At 36.7% G+C, this 21,053-nt stretch overlaps 1 protein-coding gene across 10 annotated transcripts in view; it reads right to left on the bottom strand.

The window, feature by feature from the left end:
• LOC103103181 (uncharacterized) overlaps window positions 1-21,053 on the bottom strand; it is a 275,130-nt gene that overhangs the window by 13,531 nt on the left and 240,546 nt on the right. For all 10 annotated transcript variants that reach the window (XM_007486577.3, XM_007486573.3, XM_007486581.3 and 7 more), the window contains 2 exons: window positions 10,078-10,225; window positions 8,830-8,973 (listed from right to left, as the gene is read on the bottom strand). In XM_007486577.3, the coding sequence (XP_007486639.2) occupies window positions 8,830-8,973; window positions 10,078-10,225 (292 nt within the window). The remainder of the gene's footprint in view (window positions 1-8,829; window positions 8,974-10,077; window positions 10,226-21,053) is intronic.

Genomic DNA, 21,053 nt, shown 5'->3' with positions numbered 1-21,053 from the left:
ATTGTACAAAAAATCAAGCCATTCTCCAACTGATAAATGGGCAATGGACATGAATAGGCAGTTCTCAGCCAAAGAAATCAAAACTATTAATAAGCACATGAAAAAGTGTTCTAAATCGCTGATAATTGGAGAGATGCAAATGAAAACAATTCTGAGGTATCACCTCACACCTAGCAGATTGGCTTACATGACAGTGAAGGAAAGTAATGAATGCTGGAGGGGATATGGCAAAGTGGGGACATTAATTCATTGCTGGTGGGGTTGTGAATTGATCCAACCATTCTGGAGGGCAATTTGGAACTATGCCCAAAGGGCGATAAAAGACTGTCTTCCCTTTCATCCAGCCATAGCACTGCTGGGTTTGTACCCCAAAGAGATAATAAGGAAAAAAGAATTGTATAAAAATATTCATAACTGTGCTCTTTGTGGTGGCAAAAAGTTGGAAAATGAGGGGATGCCCTTCAATTGGAGAATGGCTGAACAAACTATGGTATATGTTGGTGATGGAATACTATTGTGATAAAAGGAATAATAAAGTGGAGTAATTCCATGGACACTGGAACAACCTCCAGTAAGTGATGCAGAGTGAGAGGAGCAGAACCAGAAGAATATTGTACACAGAGACTGATACACTGTGGTTCAATTGAATGTAATGGACTTCTCCATTAGTGTCAATGCAATGTCCCTGAACAATTTGCAGGGATCCAGGAGAAAAAACACTATCCACAAGCAGAGGACTAACTGCAGGAGTAAAAACACCAAGGAAAAGCAACTGCTTGACTACAGGGGTTGAGGGGACATGATTGAGGAGAGACTCTAAATGAACACCTTAATTCAAATACCAACAACATGGAAATGGGTTTGAATCAAGAACACATGTGATACCTAGTGGAATCACGCATCGGCTATAGGGGGTGGGGGGGGTGAGGAAAAGAAACTGATCTTTGTCTCCAATGAATAATGTTTGGAAATGACCAAATAAAATAAGGTTCAACAAAAAAAAAACTGATTTTCCCCCTGAATCAAGGGATATAGTGAAATAAAGAAAAGTAGCATGGGGAAAATCTTTGATCTGAAAGCCACGTATTATAATTATCTAATTCATCCCTTTGTTTCTAAAAAGGATTAAATTTAGAGCATCCAAGAGAAGTTACATCCTTGCATTGCTTTCCATAATTTCTGGAGAGAGATATTTTCCCACCTTCTCTTGGTAAGGTATTCTAGTATGAAAAGGCACTTAAAATTAGGACTTAAATCTCGAAGGAAACATTTCCTTTTCCTTTTTACTGATTCCTACAATGAATACAGAGAATAATTATGCCATTCTGAGCTAAACCCTGATTAGGGTCAATAATTAATCTCTTGAATAGGTGCATTATTTGAACTTAAACTGGGTAATTCCATTGTGCTACAATAAATTTTCATATTCTATATGATTGTAATTTCAAAATTACAAAATGTATGAATCCAAATACATGTGAAACTTCTACTGGGTTACTGATTCACAGTAATTGGGACCAAATTGGAGTCAATCTAGGTGTATAACAGTGTCAGTGTTAAATTTACAGTGCAAAGTACATGATTCTACATCTCCTGTACTGTACAATGCAATTAAAGATTCGTATTTCATTTGTGAAAATGTAATGTTCTTACACATTATTTGCTTTTGAATGAAAATTATAAAAGATTTGTGTCAGATGATAATAATATTAGCAATGCAATGTAATTTCCATTATTCATGCCTCAATCCAAAAGGACAAAAGAGAGTTATTGGCATACTCTGCATATTTTAATTTTTTAATAGATGAGTTTCACTACAAGTTTCTCTAATTCTATTTTGTTTTTACCTCAGACTGCATAATTTTTTAAAAAACATAATCAAAGGGGACTTCAGGTCAAGATGGTGGCTTAGAGAAAGCTAAAGTTCAGATCTCCGGAAAACCCTTCCCGACCGATCTCAAACTATAAGCTCCTAAGGCGCCGAAATTCAAAACGATCAACAGCATATACCCTGGGAATCCTCCTCCTGGACCTGGACCTGGATCAAAAGGTACGGCCCCCCTCAAAAGCCAGAACCCGAGATCACTTGGACCTAAGGGGTAGGAGCGCAGAGACCAAGGCTCCGGGAAGCTGCAGCCCTTTCCCACGCAGGGAGCAGGGTCCTGTGAAACAACAGCAACCCTCAGGGCCGACAAAACAGCCTCAGGGCCAGCTATTCTGAAGGCAACTTCTGGAAAGCAACAAGACCCAGTCCAGTCGAGGGGGCACCTTAGCAGCAGGGAAACAGAGAGAGCAGGGGGAGAATGTGGCCCCCTGGTCCGACCCTTCCATTCCAGTTCCAGTGAAAGTCATTGCCTTAAGGCATACTCAGTTTAACCCAGGGAAAGCTCATAGAACCGACAATCTGCCCAGGACTAAAGCCTCTGAACACCAGACAGAGATAAGAAAAGCTAATCCTCCCCATTCAGTGATGGCAAACTCCACAGAAGCACAGAAGCCCCAAAATCCCAAGAAAAATAAGAAGAAAGGGGAGACTTTGGACACATTCTATGGAGCCAAAATACAAAATACAGAGGAGATAGAAGACGATACACAAGAAAATGCTCCAAAACCTTCCAAAGGAAATGGAACCTCTAAACAAACCCATGAAGAATATGAATCGGAAATGACCAAAAAATGTAAGCCTTCTGGGAGAAAAAGTGGGAAATAATACAAAAGAAATTCACACATCTACAAAACCAGTGTGACCAAACTGAAAAGCAAAACCAGGCTTTAAAGGCCAGAATCAGGCAACTGGAAGACAACGATAGTGTAAAAGAGCAAGAATTAATAAAGCAAAGCCAAAAGACCAAGAAATTAGAAGAGTACATAAAATATCTCACCAAAAAGGAGAGAAGAGATAATTTAAGAATAATTGGACTTCCAGAAAAGCCAGAAATAAACACCAAATTCGACATTGTGATACAAGATATAATCAAAGAAAATTGCCCAGAGATTCTAGAACAAGGGGGTAATACAGCCACTGACAGAGCTCACAGAACACCTTCTACACTAAACCCCCAAAAGACAACGCCCAGGAATGTAATTGCCAAATTCCAAAGCTCTCAAACAAAAGAAAAAATCCTACAAGAAGCCAGAAAAAACAATTTAGATATAAAGGAATGCCAATCTAGGTCACATAAGACCTTGCAAGTTCTACTCTGAATGATCATAAGGCATGGAACATGATCTTCAGAAAGGCAAGAGAGCTGTGCCTTCAACCAAGAATCAGCTACCCAGCAAAACTGACTATATACTTCTAAGGGAAAGTATGGGCATTCAACAAAATAGGAGATGTCCAACTTTTTGCAAAGAAAAGACCAGAGCTCTGTGGAAAGTTCAACACCAAAAAACAAACAGCAAGGAATACCTGAAAAGGTAAATATGAAGGAAAGGGGAAAGGAGAAAAATGTTATCTTCTTTTACTCAAACTCTCTTCTATAAAGACTACATTTATATCAATCTATGTATACTAACATGTGGGGAAAATGTAATGTATAAATAGGGGGTAAAGAAAGACCAAATAGAATAATCTTTCTCACAAAAAGATTCACATGGGAAGGGGAGGGGAAGAAAACTCCTATAAGAAGGAGAGGAAGAGAGGGTTTTTTACTTAAACCTTAATCTCAGGAAAATCAACTCTGAGAGGGAAAAACATCTAGATCCATTGGGATCTTGAATTCTATCTTACCCAACAAGGGTAGGGAGAAGGGAAAACCAAGGAGGGGGAGGGGGAGAAGGAAAACAAAAAGGGAGGGAAAGAGAGGGGGAGGGGGAAGGAACAAAAAGGGAGGGACTAAAAAGGGAAACATCAAGGGAGGGGACAAAGGGGACTGATTCAAAGTAAATCACTGGACTAAAAGGTAGAGCTGAAGAAGAAAAGGTTAGAATTAGGGAAGGCTATCAAAATGCCAGGGAGTCCACAAATGACAATCATAAATTTGAACGTGAATGGGATGAACTCACCCATAAAACGTAGACGAATAGCAGAATGGATTAAAATCCAAAACCCTAACATATGTTCTCTTCAAGAAACACACATGAGGCGGGTTGACACCCACAAGGTCAGAATTAAAGGATGGAGTAAGACCTTCTGGGCCTCAACTGACAGAAAGAAGGCAGGAGTGGTAATCATGATATCTGATAAAGCCAAAGCAAAAATAGACCTGATCAAAAGGGATAGGGAAGGTAATTATATTTTGTTAAAAGGGATTTTAGACAATGAGGAAATATCATTAATCAACATGTATGCACCAAATAATATAGCACCCAAATTTCTAATGGAGAAACTAGGAGAATTGAAGGAAGAAATGGACAGTAAAACCATATTAGTGGTTTAAACCAACCATTATCAAATTTAGATAAATTTAGATAAATCAAATCAAAAAATAAATAAGAAAGAGGTAAAAGAAGTGAATGAAATCTTAGAAAAATTAGAATTAATAGACATATGGAGAAAAATAAATAGGGATAAAAAGGAATACACCTTCTTCTCAGCACCACATGGCACATTCACAAAAATTGACCATATATTAGGTCACAGAAACATAGCACACAAATGCAGAAAAGCAGAAATAATGAATGCAGCCTTCTCAGATCACAAGGCAATAAAAATAATGATTAGTAATGGTACATGGAAAACCAAATCTAAAACCAATTGGAAATTAAACAATATGATACTCCAAAATCATTTAGTTAAAGAAGAAATCATAGAAACAATTAATAATTTCTTCGAGGAAAATGACAATGGTGAGACATCCTTTCAAACCTTTTGGGATGCAGCCAAAGCGATAATCAGAGGTAAATTCATATCCCTGAATGCTTATATTAACAAACTAGGGAGAGCAGAGATCAATCAATTGGAAATGCAAATGAAAAACCTCGAAAGCGATCAAATTAAAATCTCCCAGCAGAAAACCAAACTAGAAATCCTAAAAATTAAGGGAGAAATTAATAAAATCGAAAGTGATAGAACTATTGATTTAATAAATAAGAGAAGAAGCTGGTACTTTGAAAAAAACAAATAAAATAGACAAAGTACTGGTCAATCTAATTAAAAAAAGGAAGGAAGAAAAGCAAATTAACAGCATTAAAGATGAAAAGGGGGACAGCACCTCCGATGAAGAGGAAATTAAGGCAATCATTAGAAATTACTTTGCCTAATTATATGGCAATAAATACACGAATTTTGGAGATATGGATGAATATATACAAAAATATAAACTGCCTAGACTAACAGAAGAGGAAATAGAATTCTTAAATAATCCCATATCAGAAAATGAAATCCAACAAGTCATCAAAGAACTTCCTAAGAAAAAATCCCCAGGGCCTGATCGATTCACCAGTGAATTCTATCAAACATTCAGAGAACAGTTAATCCCAATACTATACAAACTATTTGACATAATAAGCAAAGAGGGAGTTCTACCAAACTCCTTTTATGACACAAACATGGTACTGATTCCAAAACCAGGCAGGTCAAAAACAGAGAAAGAAAACTATAGACCAATCTCCCTAATGAATATAGATGCAAAAATCTTAAATAGGATACTAGCAAAAAGACTTCAGCAAGTGATCAGAAGGGTCATCCACCATGATCAAGTAGGATTTATACCAGGGATGCAGGGCTGGTTCAATATTAGGAAAACCATCCACATAATTGACCACATTAACAAGCAAACCAACAAGAACCACATGATTATCTCAATAGATGCAGAAAAAGCCTTTGATAAAATACAACACCCATTCCTATTAAAAACACTAGAAAGCATAGGAATAGAAGGGTCATTCCTAAAAATAATAAACAGTATATATCTAAAACCATCAGCTAATATCATTTGCAATGGGGATAAACTAGATGCATTCCCAATAAGATCAGGAGTGAAACAAGGATGCCCATTATCACCCCTATTATTTGACATCGTACTAGAAACACTAGCAGTAGCAATTAGAGAAGAAAAAGAAATTGAAGGCATCAAAATAGGCAAGGAGGAGACCAAGTTATCACTTTTTGCAGATGACATGATGGTCTACTTAAAGAATCCTAGAGATTCAACCAAAAAGCTAATTGAAATAATCAACAACTTTAGCAAAGTTGCAGGATACAAAATAAACCCACATAAATCATCAGCTTTTCTATATATCTCCAACACAGCTCAGCAGCAAGAACTAGAAAGAGAAATCCCATTCAAAATCACCTTAGACAAAATAAAATACCTAGGAATCTACCTCCCGAGACAAACACAGGAACTATATGAACACAACTACAAAACACTCTCCACACAACTAAAACTAGACTTGAGCAATTGGAAAAACATTAACTGCTCATGCATAGGACGAGCCAATATAATAAAAATGAACATCCTACCCAGACTTATTTATCTATTTAGTGCCATACCCATTGAACTACCAAAATATTTCTTTACTGATTTAGAAAAAAACCATAACAAAATTCATCTGGAATAACAAAAGATCAAGGATATCCAGGGAAATAATGAAAAAAACAAAACAAAAATGATGGGGGCCTTGCAGTCCCAGACCTTAAACTATATTACAAAGCAGCAGTCAACAATTTGGTACTGGCTAAGAGACAGAAAGGAAGATCAGTGGAATAGACTGGGGGAAAGCGACCTCAGCAAGACAGTATACGATAAACCCAAAGATCCCAGCTTTTGGGACAAAAATCCACTATTCGATAAAAACTGTTGGGAAAACTGGAAGACAGTGTGGGAGAGATTAGGTTTGGATCAACACCTCACACCCTACACCAAGATAAATTCAAAATGGGTGAGTGACTTAAACATAAAGAAGGAAACCATAAGTAAATTGGGTAAACACAGAATAGTATACATGTCAGACCTTTGGGAGGGGAAAGGCTTTAAAACCAAGCAAGACATAGAAAGAATCACAAAATGTAAAATAAATAATTTTGACTACATCAAATTAAAAAGCTTTTGTACAAGCAAAACCAATGTAACTAAAATCAGAAGGGAAACAACAAATTGGGAAAAATCTTCATAGAAACCTCTGACAAAGGTTTAATTACTCAAATTTATAAAGAGCTAAATCAACTGTACAAAAAATCAAGCCATTCTCCAATTGATAAATGGGCAAGGGACATGGATAGGCAGTTCTCAGATAAAGAAATCAAAACTATTAATAAGCACATGTAGAAGTGTTCTAAATCTCTTATAATCAGAGAGGTGCAAATCAAAACCACTCTGAGGTATCACCTCACACCAAGCAGATTGGCTAAAATGATAGCAAAGGAAAGTAATGAATGCTGGAGGGGATGTGGCAAAGTAGGGACATTAATTCATTGCTGGTGGAGTTGTGAACTGATCCAACCATTCTGGAGGGCAATTTCGAACTATGTCCAAAGGGCGACAAAAGAATATCTACCCTTTGCTCCAACCATAGCACTGCTGGGTCTGTACCCCAAAGAGATAATGGACAAAAAGACTTGTACAAAAATATTCATAGCTGCACTCTTTGTGGTGGCCAAAAACTGGAAAATGAGGGGATGCCCATCAATTGAGGAATGGCTGAGCAAATTGTGGTATATGTTGGTGATGGAATACTATTGTGCTAAAAGGAATAATAAAGTGGAGGAGTTCCATGTAGACTGGAACAACCTCCAGGAAGTGATGCAGAGCGAGAGGAGCAGAACCAGGAGAACATTGTACAGAGAGACTAATACACTGTGGTATAATCGAAAGTAATGGACTTCTCCATTAGTGGCGGTGTAATGTCCCTGAACAATTTGCAGGGATCTAGGAGAAAAAAACACTATTCATAAGCAAATGATAAACTATGTGAGTAGAAACACCGAGGAAAAGCAACTGCCTGACCACAGCGGTTGAGGGGACATGACAGAGGAGAGACTCTAAATGAACACTCTAATGCAAATATTATCAACATAGCAATGGGTTCAAATCAAGAAAACATGTGACACCCAGTGGAATCACTCGTCGGCTATGGGGGTTGGGGGGGAGGAAAAGAAAAATTATCTATGTCTTTAATGAATAATGCTTGGAAATGGTCAAATAAAAAAAAACAAAAACAAAAAAAAACAAAAACAAAAAAAATAATCAAAGGATTAAAAATTTAGGGTTTATGTGGACCACAAAGGTCACTGAATTCAACTTGCTCTTTTTCATATGGGGAAACTGAGGCTCAGAAATGCAAACACATCTTTATCACTAAATTTCCATTCCATCTAAATGACAGAGCTGGACAGAACCTTAAAGATCATCTCGCTCTTTGAAACATTTAAAGACTGAAGACCCTTGAGTTAATTAACAAAGAGATGTAAGGATTATGAAATTAGTAGAAAGTGAATTCCAATCCACAAATTTTCTGGCATTATTAGTATTCTTTCTCAACATGAACAAAGTAAAGGAATACAGATTCAGGAGGGCTAGAAGTTTTCAAGTGATTTGTCATAGTGTGATCTATGTAAAAAAGGCACTAATCATTGCTATTCATAGGCTCTTAGCGAGGGCAAAGGATCTCTTTGATTAAGGGCATTAAACATTCCTTCATTTGACATGAGGGAAAATTAAGAATTAAACAGAATTTCTATAACTGACTTTTGAACATAATGATCAAGTTGCAAAGTCACCTCTAAAGGAAAAACTAATTTACAAAGTCCTAAAACATTGGTTTGTCAAACAGAGATGAATTATTTTCCTCTTCTGATAGCTACCTTGTTTTCACAGAATCACAGCATAGCTGACAAGACAATTTTTCATTGTGTGCTTTCTAAAGTTGAACAAGTAAAATTGTTACCTTCAGCCTGGAGATTTTCTGATGGAGTCAAAGTGTCAACTGCCTCTTGAATCTGTTCAGCATTGTTTTTTAAAATAGAGAGAAAGTCTCTGAATGCAGTGTCTGATGGTTCAGCTTTAAGGTTTAAATAAGAAGAAAGAACATCTGCAAGAGGGAAAAAATATGCATATACATTTTGTTGTTTAATTGTCTCATCATGTTCAACTCTTTGTGAAACCATTTGAGGTTTTCTTGCCAAAGATACTAGAATTGTTTGTCATTTCCTTCTCCAGCTCAGTTTACAGATGAGAAAACTGAGGCAGAGTTAAGAGACTTGCCCAGAGTTACACAGCTAATAAATAAATGTCTGGGGCCAAATTTGAATTCAGGTCTTCCTAAATTGTGCCACAGCAACTCATGAGGTGTAGAGGGGTTAGGATCTGCTTTGCGGACATCTATATCCATGGAAACATGGATTTTTTTGAAGTCCTGAAGATGCATGAATTCAAGTCTTTTTCAAAGACATTCTAAATTGCCCAAACACTTCTTTCACAAAACTACATCCTTCTAATTTTGATGAAAAAGGCATACAACCTTCTCTCTGTACTAACTGTCCTGCACAGAAGCAGACATGTAGATCAGATGATTTCCTGAGACCCCTCTAATCAAGATCTATGATTCTGAAAACATAGTAATAGAAAAGAAGTTCATAAATATCTAATAGTTTGGTCTTTATACTTAACAGTTAGTACCTACAAATAGTAGGGAGGGAGAGAAATATATAAATGTATGTACATGTATGTATATATGTGCATATATATGCCATGTATTTATCTGCCACCAATTTACCAAGAGTATTCTGTACAAAAATTGAAGTTAATAAAAATGACAGGAAGATGAAAGAACAAGGACATGTAGACAAAGGACTACACTGTAGCAGTTACATTTAGGAAAAGTCATCTTTTCCATTCCTGAAAGCCAGATATATCAGATATACTGATAACAAGAGCAAAAAGAATACAAATGACAGTTTTCAATGTGGAATCCTAAGGGTGAAAGTTCTAGACATATGTGCTTTTGAGCTGGTTTCAAAGTTAAAATTATAACGGCCACTTAAATAATATTTAATAGTTTACAAAGCACTTTCTTATAACTTCTGTTCTGCTATATTACCATTTCCATGGTTTGGAATTTTTCAGTATTTTCCAAATAGCATGTGCTATTTGGAAATCACCATAAGACTTGGACACTGACTGAAATGCTACTTACCTCTTAATGGGGAACATAGAACGCCATCAACATTTGCCAAAAAAGAATGATAGGCTTGCTTTATAGCATCAAAAACAGCTTTGGTGTACTTAATTTGGAGGTTGTAGATACTTCTATGAAAATTAACTTCTGCCTGTAGGGCATTTATCTGGAATTCAAAATACATAAAATATAAACATAGCTACTTATGCCAAATAAAATTAACTAAAATGAAACAGAAATATATCCCATTCCAAGATAATGACAGGTAAAAGGTAAAAGATTTAAATTTTTAACTTACTAAATGAATTCCTACTCTTCCAACTGGTACACTGCCACAGTAGCAGAATTATTTACAACCAAAACAACAGCACTTTGGTTTATATGTCTAGTTATTTCAGCCAATTTGATACCGTCAATGTAGAATAGTTCATGGCCAATTATGTTTGCTTCAATTAGCAACTAGTAGAGTTTTAAAACCAAATCTGACAAAAATAACTAGTTGATCTAGTGTATTTTTATCACCAAGACAAAATGGCAGTCAATTTAAAGATACTTCATAGAGGCAACTAGGAAATAAATTTCATGCTGGTCAGAAATTTAGATCAGAAATAGCTTTCTAAGTATTGTCTTTGGTCCATTTGGCATTAATAAGTTATTATAGATATTTTAAAAGAAAGAATGAGGCAATGAGAGAAATGAGGATGATTCCTTTCAAAACTATAAAGGAATAGATAAGAGTAGAGTGAAACTAAAGGAAAATGGAACTTAAGGGAGATTAGTCAGGAGCATATTTTATTAGAGTTGAGACATAAAGTTGTGAAAACCTAGACTTACTGTTCTTTAAACATAATAGAGGGGCTAGGCCTACAAAATACTTCAAAAAACTTAGCATAACTTAGTAATTAATGACAAAGACAAATCCTTATTCCTTAAAAGATGGGAGGAGTCTGATCACTTAACATTTCTCATCACATTAAAAGCTACAACCATATAAATCTGCCTTTTTATATCAAGCAATTTAACATTTCTTAAGTGCCTACTATGTGTTAAACTCTTGCCTATGTACAGGAGAGGACTTATATCTAAGAACTTCAACTCAATAGGAGAAATTATATCAATATAATCTCTTGCATTAGAGAAAAATATATTTGGGAGTTTAATATTTGTAGCTTTTCCTTCTGGTCTTCCCTAACCAATTCCCCCACAATCATTCATTCTTTAAAAAAAAAAAACCCTTACCTTCTGTCTTAGTATCAATTCTAAGACAGAAGAGAGGCAAGGGGTAGGGAGTTGGAGTTAAGTAACTTGCCCGAGGTCATACAGCTAGAAAGTATTTGAGGCCACATTTGAACCAAGGTCCTTCAAACTCCAGGCTCACTGTGCTACCAAGCTGCTCCCCAAATTCATTCTTAATCCTATTCTCAGTCTCTGCCTCGCTCTCTCTCTCTCTCCTCACACCTAAATTTCTCCCTTTCATCCCTTTTTCTCTCCTCTTTCTCTCTCCCTCCTTCTCCTGAATCAAATTTTCAACTCTAGTTTTTAAGAAACAACTTAGAAATTATGTTATTTCCTTTAAAGAAAATTCTGACACTTAAAAGAAGCAAATTATTTTATCACATATAAATACATTACCATTGCATGGTTTTACACTGGAATAATCACAAAGGTTAGCTGGAATAAAATGTTTTGATATAAAAAATGTTAACATTTGGATCCCACATGGAAAATAAGTTGCTGGTTCAAAGGAATAGTCTTTCTCTGAACAATGTCAAGCACAAAATATGACTCATTCCATTTCAATCATAACATGCTGTCAGGATAAATGATAAGGCAGACTTTAGGGAAACAAAACATGAGTTATATCGATCACAAAAATTATAAGAGGTACTTATTTTCAGAGACCTCATGCTGGCTTATATGGGAAGATCAGGGAAAGAATGTATCTCCTATGTACAGTAGCAAAGTCTATAGACTACAACTTAACTCAAAAACTAGGATATTAAATTCAATTCAAGGAATACTTATTAAGCAATCAATCAAAACACATTTATCAAATAATTAGTGTGTTGAGCACTAAGATTCTAAAGAAAAATAAAAACATTACCTGCCCTCAAAAGCTCATCTTCTAATAAAGGAGAAAACATAAAAATACCTGTACATACAAGACGTGAAGTACAAATGGAAGGTAAAGTCAATACAATTTTTTGATGATGAAAATGAGAAGAAAGAGGAGGGGCCAAGAAAAATTTCTTGCATAAGGTGGGATTTGTAATAAACCTTGAAGGTAGCCTAGGATCCCATAAGATAGAGGTGAGGGGGGAGAGTATTCCAGACATGGACAATCAGTGAAAATAGAGCTGGGAACTACAGTGTCATGTCTGAGGATTAATAGGAAGGCACTGGATCTTAGAACATGTAGAATAGAATAAAATGTAAGAAGGAAACATGTAAAGGGGCCAGGTTGTGCAGGACTTGGAAATCCAAATAAAGAGGATTTTATATTTTATCTCAATGGCAATAGGGAGCCATTGGAGTTTATCAAGCTGGGAAGTGGCATGGCCAGTTCTGCACTTTAGGAAAACCATTTTGACAACTGAATGGAGGATAGATTCAAAGTGGAAAGAGATTTTAAGTAGGTGGACTAACTAGACCACTATTTCAAAAGTCCAGGAATAAAGTGCATGAAGTGCCTACTATGTGCCAGTCACTGCCAAACACTGAGTCTACAAAAAAGAGGCAAAGGACAGACCCAGCCATCGAGAAACTTTCACTCTAGTGGTGGAGACAAGATGCAAACAAATGTAGACAAGATGCAAAATAAGATAGATAGATAGATAGATAGATAGATAGATAGATAGATAGATAGATAGATAGATAGATAGATAGATACAGATATAGATATAGATATATATGTGTACATATATAATATAAATAGAAAATAATTAACAGAGCGGAAAGCACTAGAATTAAGAAGGGTTGGGGGACTTCCAGTCAAGATGGCAGCTTAGAGAAAGCTAAAGTTCGGAGCTCCAGAAACCCTTCCTTACTGATCTCAAAAGGAATGCTCCTAGGGCATCGAAACTCAAAACAAACAGCAGACTAGACCCCGGAAACACTCCTCCTGGACCTGGATCAAAAGGTACGGCCCCCCAAGAGTTGGAGCCCGAGATGACTCGGATCTAAGGGGAAGGCAAAGGGAAGGTCCCAGGACCCATCACCCCCAACCCAGAGTACTGAGTCTGAGGCAGCAGCAGGAACCTCAGGGCAGGCAGGAGGGCCTCGGGAGCCGGCTGTTCTGAGGGCCACCCCCTGAAAATGAGCTGAGCCAGTCGTGGGGGCACCCAGACAGTAGGGAGGCAGAGAGAGATGGGGGGGGGGGGAATGGCCTGTAACTCCCTGACCAGATCCTTCCATCTGAGTCTCACTGAAAGTCCCTGCCTCAGGGCATACTCAGTTGAGGGTTAATCCTATCAGGAGCCCTTGGAGCTCCAGGAAGCCACCCCTCCCCCTCAGAGTGCAGGGTCATCTGAAACAACAGTAACCCTCAGGGCTGGCAAAAGGGCCTCGGAGTTAAAGGCCGATTCCTGAAAACAACCTGACCCAGTCGAGGGGACACCCAGACAGCAGGGAAACAGAGAGAGACAGGAGGAGCCTGTAGTCCCCTGACCAGATCCTTCCATCTGAGTCTCACTGAAGGTCCTTGCCTGAGGGCATACTCAGTCTGAGGTTAATCCTATCACCAGCCCTCAGAGCTCCTGGAAGCCGCAGCCCCTCCCCCCTCAGAGTGCTGGCTCTTCCAGCACAGAAACAAGGGCCAAGCCATAGAATGGACAATCTGCCTAGGGCTAAAACCTCTGAACACCAGACAGAGATAAGAAAAGCTAATCCTCGCCACTCACATAGAAATGGCAAACTCCACAGAAGCACAAAAAACCCAAAATTCCAAAAAAAAAAAAAAAACAAGAAGAAGGGGGCGACTTGGGACACATTTTATGGAGCAAAAATACAAAGCACAGAGGAGATAGAAGACGAAACACAAGAAAATGCTCCAAAACCTTCCAAAGGAAATGGAAATTCTCCACAAACCCATGAAGAATATGAATCAGAAATGATCAAAAAGATGGAAGCCTTCTGGGAGGAGAAATAGGAAATAATGCAAAAGAAGTACATGCATCTACAAAACCAGTTTGACCAAACTGAAAAGGAAAACCAGGCTTTAAAGCAAGAACTAATAAAGCAAAGCCAAAAGACCAAGAACATAAAATATCTCACTGACAAGGTGACAGATTTGGAAAATAGAGGGAGAAGAGATAATTTAAGAATAATTGGACTTCCAGAAAAGCCAGAAATAAACAGCAAATTCGACATCATAATACAAGATATAATCAAAGAAAATTGCCCAGAGATTCTAGAACAAGGGGGCAATACAACCACTGACAGAGCTCACAGAACACCCTCTACACTTTAAAACCCCAAAAGACAACTCCCAGAAATGTAATTGCCAAATTCCAAAGCTCTCAAACAAAAGAAAAAATCCTACAAGAAGCCAGAAAAAGACAATTTAGATATAAAGGAATGCCAATCAGGGTCACACAAGACCTTGCAATTTCTCCTCTGAATGATCGTAAGGCATGGAACATGATCTTCAGAAAGGCAAGAGAGCTGTGCCTTCAACCAAGAATCAGCTACCCAGCAAAACTGACTATATACTTCTAAGGGAAAGTATGGGCATTCAACAAAATAGGAGATGTCCAACTTTTTGCAAAGAAAAGACCAGAGCTCTGTGGAAAGTTCAACACCAAAAAACAAAGAGCAAGGAATACCTGAAAAAGTAAATATGAAGGAAAGGGAAAAAGAGAAAAATGTTATCTTCTTCTTTTATTCAAACTCTCTTCTATAAGGACTACATTTATATCAATCTATGTATACTAACATGTGGGGAAAATGTAATGTATAAATAGGGGGTAAAGAAAGACCAAATAGAATAATCTTTCTCACATAAAGATACACATGGGAAGAGGAGGGGAAGGAAACTCCTATAAGAAGGAGAGGAAGAGAATTTTTACTTAAACCTTAATCTCAGGGAAATCATCTCAGAGGGAAAAACACCCAGATCCATTGGGATCTTGAATTCTATCTTACCCAACAAGGGTAGGGAGAAGGGAAAGCAAGGGAGGGATGGGGGGAGGGAAAACAAAAGGGGAGGGAAAGAGAGGGGGGAGGGGGAGGGAACAAAAAGGGAGGGACTAAAAAAGGAAACATATGAACGGAGGGGACAAGGGGGTCTGATTTAAAGTAAATCACTGGACTAAAAGGTAGAGCTGAAGAAGAAAAGGTTAGAATTAGGGAAGGATATAATAATGCCAGGGAATCCACAAATGACAGTCATAACTTTGAACATGAATGGGATGAACTCACCCATAAAACGTAGACGAATAGCAGAATAGATTAGAATCCAAAACCCTACCATATGTTGTCTTCAAGAAACACACATGAGGCAGGTTGACACCCACAAGGTCAGAATTAAAGGATGGAGTAAGACCTTCTGGGCCTCAACTGACAGAAAGAAGGCAGGAGTGGTAATCATGATATCTGATAAAGCCAAAGCAAAAATAGACCTGATCAAAAGGGATAGGGAAGGTAATTATATTTTGTTAAAAGGGACTTTAGACAATGAGGAAATATCATTAATCAACATGTATGCACCAAATAATATAGCACCCAAATTTCTAATGGAGAAACTAGGAGAATTGAAGGAAGAAATAGACAGTAAAACCATATTAGTGGGAGACTTAAACCAACCATTATCAAATTTAGATGAATCAAATCAAAAAATGAATAAGAAAGAGGTAAAAGAAGTGAATGAAATCTTAGAAAAATTAGAATTAATAGACATATGGAGAAAAATAAATAGGGATAAAAAGGAATACACCTTCTTCTCAGCACCACATGGCACATTCACAAAAATTGACCATACATTAGGTCACAGAAATATGGCACACAAATGCAGAAAAGCAGAAATAATTAATGTAGCCTTCTCAGATCACAAGGCAATAAAAATAATGATCAGTAAAGGTACATGGAAAACCAAATCAAAAACTAATTGGAAATAAAAAAATATGATACTCCAAAATCATTTAGTTAGAGAAGAAATCATAGAAAAAATTAACAATTTCATCGAGGAAAATGACAATGGTGAGACATCCTTTCAAACCTTTTGGGATGCAGCCAAAGAGGTAATCAGAGGTAAATTTATATCCCTGAGTGCATACATCAAAAAACTAGGGAGAGCAGAGATCAATCAATTGGAAATGCAAATAAAAAAACTCGAAAGCGATCAAATTAAAACCCCCCAGCAGAAAACCAAACTAGAAATCCTAAAAATTAAGGGAGAAATTCATAAAATCAAAAGTGATAGAACTATTGATTTAATAAATGAGACAAGAAGCTGGTACTTTGAAAAAAACAAACAAAATAGACAAAGTACTGGTCAATCTAATTTAAAAAAGGAAGGAAGAAAAGCAAATTAACAGCATCAAAGATGAAAAGGGGGACATCACATCTGATGAAGAGGAAATTAAGGCAATCATTAAAAATTACTTTTCCCAATTATATTGAAATAAATACACCAATTTAGATGATATGGATGAATATATACAAAAATACAAACTGCCTAGACTAACAGAAGAAGGAATAGAAATCTTAAATAATCCCATATCAGAAAATGAAATCCAACAAGCCATCAAAGAACTTCCTAAGAAAAAATCCCCAGGGCCTGATGGATTCACCAGTGAATTCTATCAAACATTCAGAGAACAGTTAATCCCAATACTATACAAACTATTTGACATAATAAGCAAAGAGGGAGTTCTACCAGACTCCTTTTATGATACAAACATGGTACTGATTCCAAAACCAGGCAGGTCAAAAACAGAGAAAGAAAACTATAGACCAATCTCCCTAATGAATATAGATGCAAAAATCTTAAATAAGATACTAGCAAAAAGACTCCAGCAAGTGATCAGAAGGGTCATCCACCATGATCAAGTAGGATTTATACCAGGGATGCAGGGCTGGTTCAACATTAGGAAAATCATCCACATAATTGACCACATCAACAAGCAAACCAGCAAGAACCACATGATTATCTCAATAGACGCAGAAAAAGCATTTGATAAAATACAACACCCATTCCTATTAAAAACACTAGAAAGCATAGGAATAGAAGGGTCGTTCCTAAAAATAATAAACAGTATATATCTAAAACCATCAGCTAATATCATCTGCAATGGGGATAAACTAGATGAATTCCCAATAAGATCAGGAGTGAAACAAGGATGCCCATTATCACCTCTACTATTTGACATTGTACTAGAAACACTAGCAGTAGCAATTAGAGAAGAAAAAGAAATTGAAGGCATCAAAATAGGCAAGGAGGAGACCAAGTTATCACTCTTTGCAGATGGCATGATGGTCTACTTAAAGAATCCTAGAGATTCAACCAAAAAGCTAATTGAAATAATCAACAACTTTAGCAAAGTTGCAGGATACAAAATAAACCCACATAAATCATCAGCTTTTCTATATATCTCCAACACAGCTCAGCAGCAAGAACTAGAAAGAGAAATCCCATTCAAAATCACCTTAGACAAAATAAAATACCTAGGAATCTACCTCCCGAGACAAACACAGGAACTATATGAACACAACTACAAAACACTCTCCACACAACTAAAACTAGACTTGAGCAATTGGAAAAACATTAACTGCTCATGGATAGGACGAGCCAATATAATAAAAATGAACATCCTACCCAGACTTATTTATCTATTTAGTGCCATACCCATTGAACTACCAAAATATTTCTTTACTGATTTAGAAAAAAACCATAACAAAATTCATCTGGAATAACAAAAGATCAAGGATATCCAGGGAAATAATGAAAAAAACAAAACAAAAATGATGGGGGCCTTGCAGTCCCAGACCTTAAACTATATTACAAAGCAGCAGTCAACAATTTGGTACTGGCTAAGAGACAGAAAGGAAGATCAGTGGAATAGACTGGGGGAAAGCGACCTCAGCAAGACAGTATACGATAAACCCAAAGATCCCAGCTTTTGGGACAAAAATCCACTATTCGATAAAAACTGTTGGGAAAACTGGAAGACAGTGTGGGAGAGATTAGGTTTGGATCAACACCTCACACCCTACACCAAGATAAATTCAAAATAGGTGAATGACTTAAACATAAAGAAGGAAACCATAAGTAAATTGGGTAAACACATAATAGTATACATGTCAGACCTTTGGGAGGAGAAAGACTTTAAAACCAAGCAAGACATAGAAAGAATCACAAAATGTAAAATAAATAATTTTGACTACATCAAATTAAAAAGCTTTTGTACAAACAAAACCAATGTAACTAAAATCAGAAGGGAAACAACAAATTGGGAAAAAATCTTCATAGAAACCTCTGACAAAGGTTTAATTACTCAAATTTATAAAGAGCTAAATCAACTGTACAAAAAATCAAGCCATTCTCCAATTGATAAATGAGCAAGGGACATGGATAGGCAGTTCTCAGATAAAGAAATCAAAACTATTAATAAGCACATGTAGAAGTGTTCTAAATCTCTTATAATCAGAGAGGTGCAAATCAAAACCACTCTGAGGTATCACCTCACACCAAGCAGATTGGCTAAAATGATAGCAAAGGAAAGTAATGAATGCTGGAGGGGATTGTGGCAAAGTAGGGACATTAATTCGTTGCTGGTGGAGTTGTGAACTGATCCAACCATTCTGGAGGGCAATTTCGAACTATGCCCAAAGGGCAACAAAAGAATATCTACCCTTTGCTCCAACCATAGCACTGCTGGGACTGTAGCCCAAAGAGACAATGGACAAAAAGACTTGTACAAAAATATTCATAGCTGCACTCTTTGTGGTGGCCAAAAACTGGAAAACGAGGGGATACCCATCAATTGGGGAATGGCTGAGCAAATTGTGGTATATGTTGGTGATGGAATACTATTGTGCAAAAAGGAATAATAAAGTGGAGGAATTCCATGGAGACTGGAACGACCTCCAGGAAGTGATGCAGAGCAAGAGGAGCAGAACCAGGAGAACATTGTACACAGAAACTAATACACTGTGGTATAATCGAATGTAATGGACTTCTCCATTAGTGGCGGTGTAATGTCCCTGAACAATCTGCAGGGAACCAGCAGAAAAAACACCATTCATAAGCAGAGGATAAACTGTGGGAGTAGAAACACCGAGGAAATGCAACTGCCTGACCACAGCGGTTGAGGGGACATGACAGAGGAGAGACTCTAAAGGAAACCCTAATGCAAATATTAACAACATAGCAATGGGTTCGAATCAAGAACACATGTAATACCCAGTGGAATCACTCGTCGGCTATGGGGGTTTGGGGGGAGGAAAAGAAAATGATCTTTGTCTTTAATGAATAATACTTGGAAATGATCAAATAAAATATAAAATTTAAAAAAAAAGAAGGGTTAGGGAAGGCTTCCTGTAAAAAAATACAGAATTTAGTTGGGACTTAAAAGAAGCCAAGGAAGTCTGTGGCCAAGGTGCAGCAGAGAAAAGAAATCATTCCAGCATTGAAGGACAGCCAGAGAAAACAGGTAGGAAGTGGCAGAGGCAGGTTTTGAATTTATGACCTTCAACTGCATCATTCTACCTCTAATGAAGTCAGAAAAAAAAATTTGTAAAATGGGGGGAGAGGTATCTTTATGAATCAAACTATGAAAGAAGATCATCAGATAAATGAAGAGATAGTCTATGCAAGTTAAGAATATTAATTCAGAATAAATCAGAATATTAGAGTATTCAGTTATCAAGATATTAAAAATAAGTAATTTATTATTCTAACTGTAAGTGTAATTGTGTACAAATCATGATTATAGTTGGGAAAATTCCAGAAGTCAATCAGGAAAGCCAAGTATGTGAAATGTGCTTGCCCCTTAACTAAATCAATTACTAAGGTAGAGTCTATGCTATTTGGATTTCATGTATACTTATAATTTGGAAAGTCTGTTTTACATAGACTTTCTCTTTGTATGAGATGTGATAGTCATCCTATTAGGCATCTTATGAGTTCATCCTAATCAATGCTTTAAAAAGGAAGAGATAATCTTTTTTCTACAGAAAAAGCCACCAAAAATAATTCAATTTTTTAAAAGAATTCTATAATGATTCATATGTCTGTTAGTTAAGAACAAGGGGGAAAAAACTACATAAAATAGACTACTTTTATTTTATGTTATGGTCAGTTAAAAAAGAGAGATAAATAAATAAAGATGGGGAGGGAAATGAAGGGAAATAAAGAGATGAAAGATAAAATGGAAATAGAAAAGAAATAGATGAACACATAAAGAAACTGAGAAATGTAGCATACTCATTCAATAAACATTTGTTGAAATGTTATTGAGCCAGAGTGGTTCTTGCCTCACTGGCCTGATAAAATTAAGCTATATTTCCAACTTTGGTTTAAAAGAAGGATGAATCATTAATTACTTAGCTCCTATGTTGTTAAATCATTTCAATTGTTTCTGACTCTTTGTAATCCCATTAGGAGTTTCCTTGACAAAGATACCGAAGTAGTTTGCTATTTCCTTCTCCAGCTCATTTTACAGATGAAGAAACTGAGGCCAACAGGGTTAAGTGACTTGCCCAGAGTCACATAGTAAGCAAGTGTCTGAGGCCAGATTTTAACTCAGATCTTCCTGACTCTAAGTTTAGAACTTTATCCACTCTGTCCACCTAGTTATCCTCAGCATCTATAACACTTATATTTTCATCATATTAAAAGCTATTATAACTAACTGAAGTATGAATTATTAGGCACTGTGCAAAGTTCTAGTATACAAAGAAAGTCAAAACACAATTTCTGTTCTCAGGGAACTCACAGTCTAATGGACTAGACAATACATAGATAGTTATGTATAAATAATACACATTCAGTGTAA

This window comes from Monodelphis domestica, chromosome 3 (assembly GCF_027887165.1).
Source record: "Monodelphis domestica isolate mMonDom1 chromosome 3, mMonDom1.pri, whole genome shotgun sequence".
Taxonomy (NCBI): Eukaryota; Metazoa; Chordata; class Mammalia; order Didelphimorphia; family Didelphidae; genus Monodelphis; species Monodelphis domestica.
Note: the sequence above shows the minus strand (reverse complement) of the source record. Positions and strands in the feature narration are given on the sequence as shown.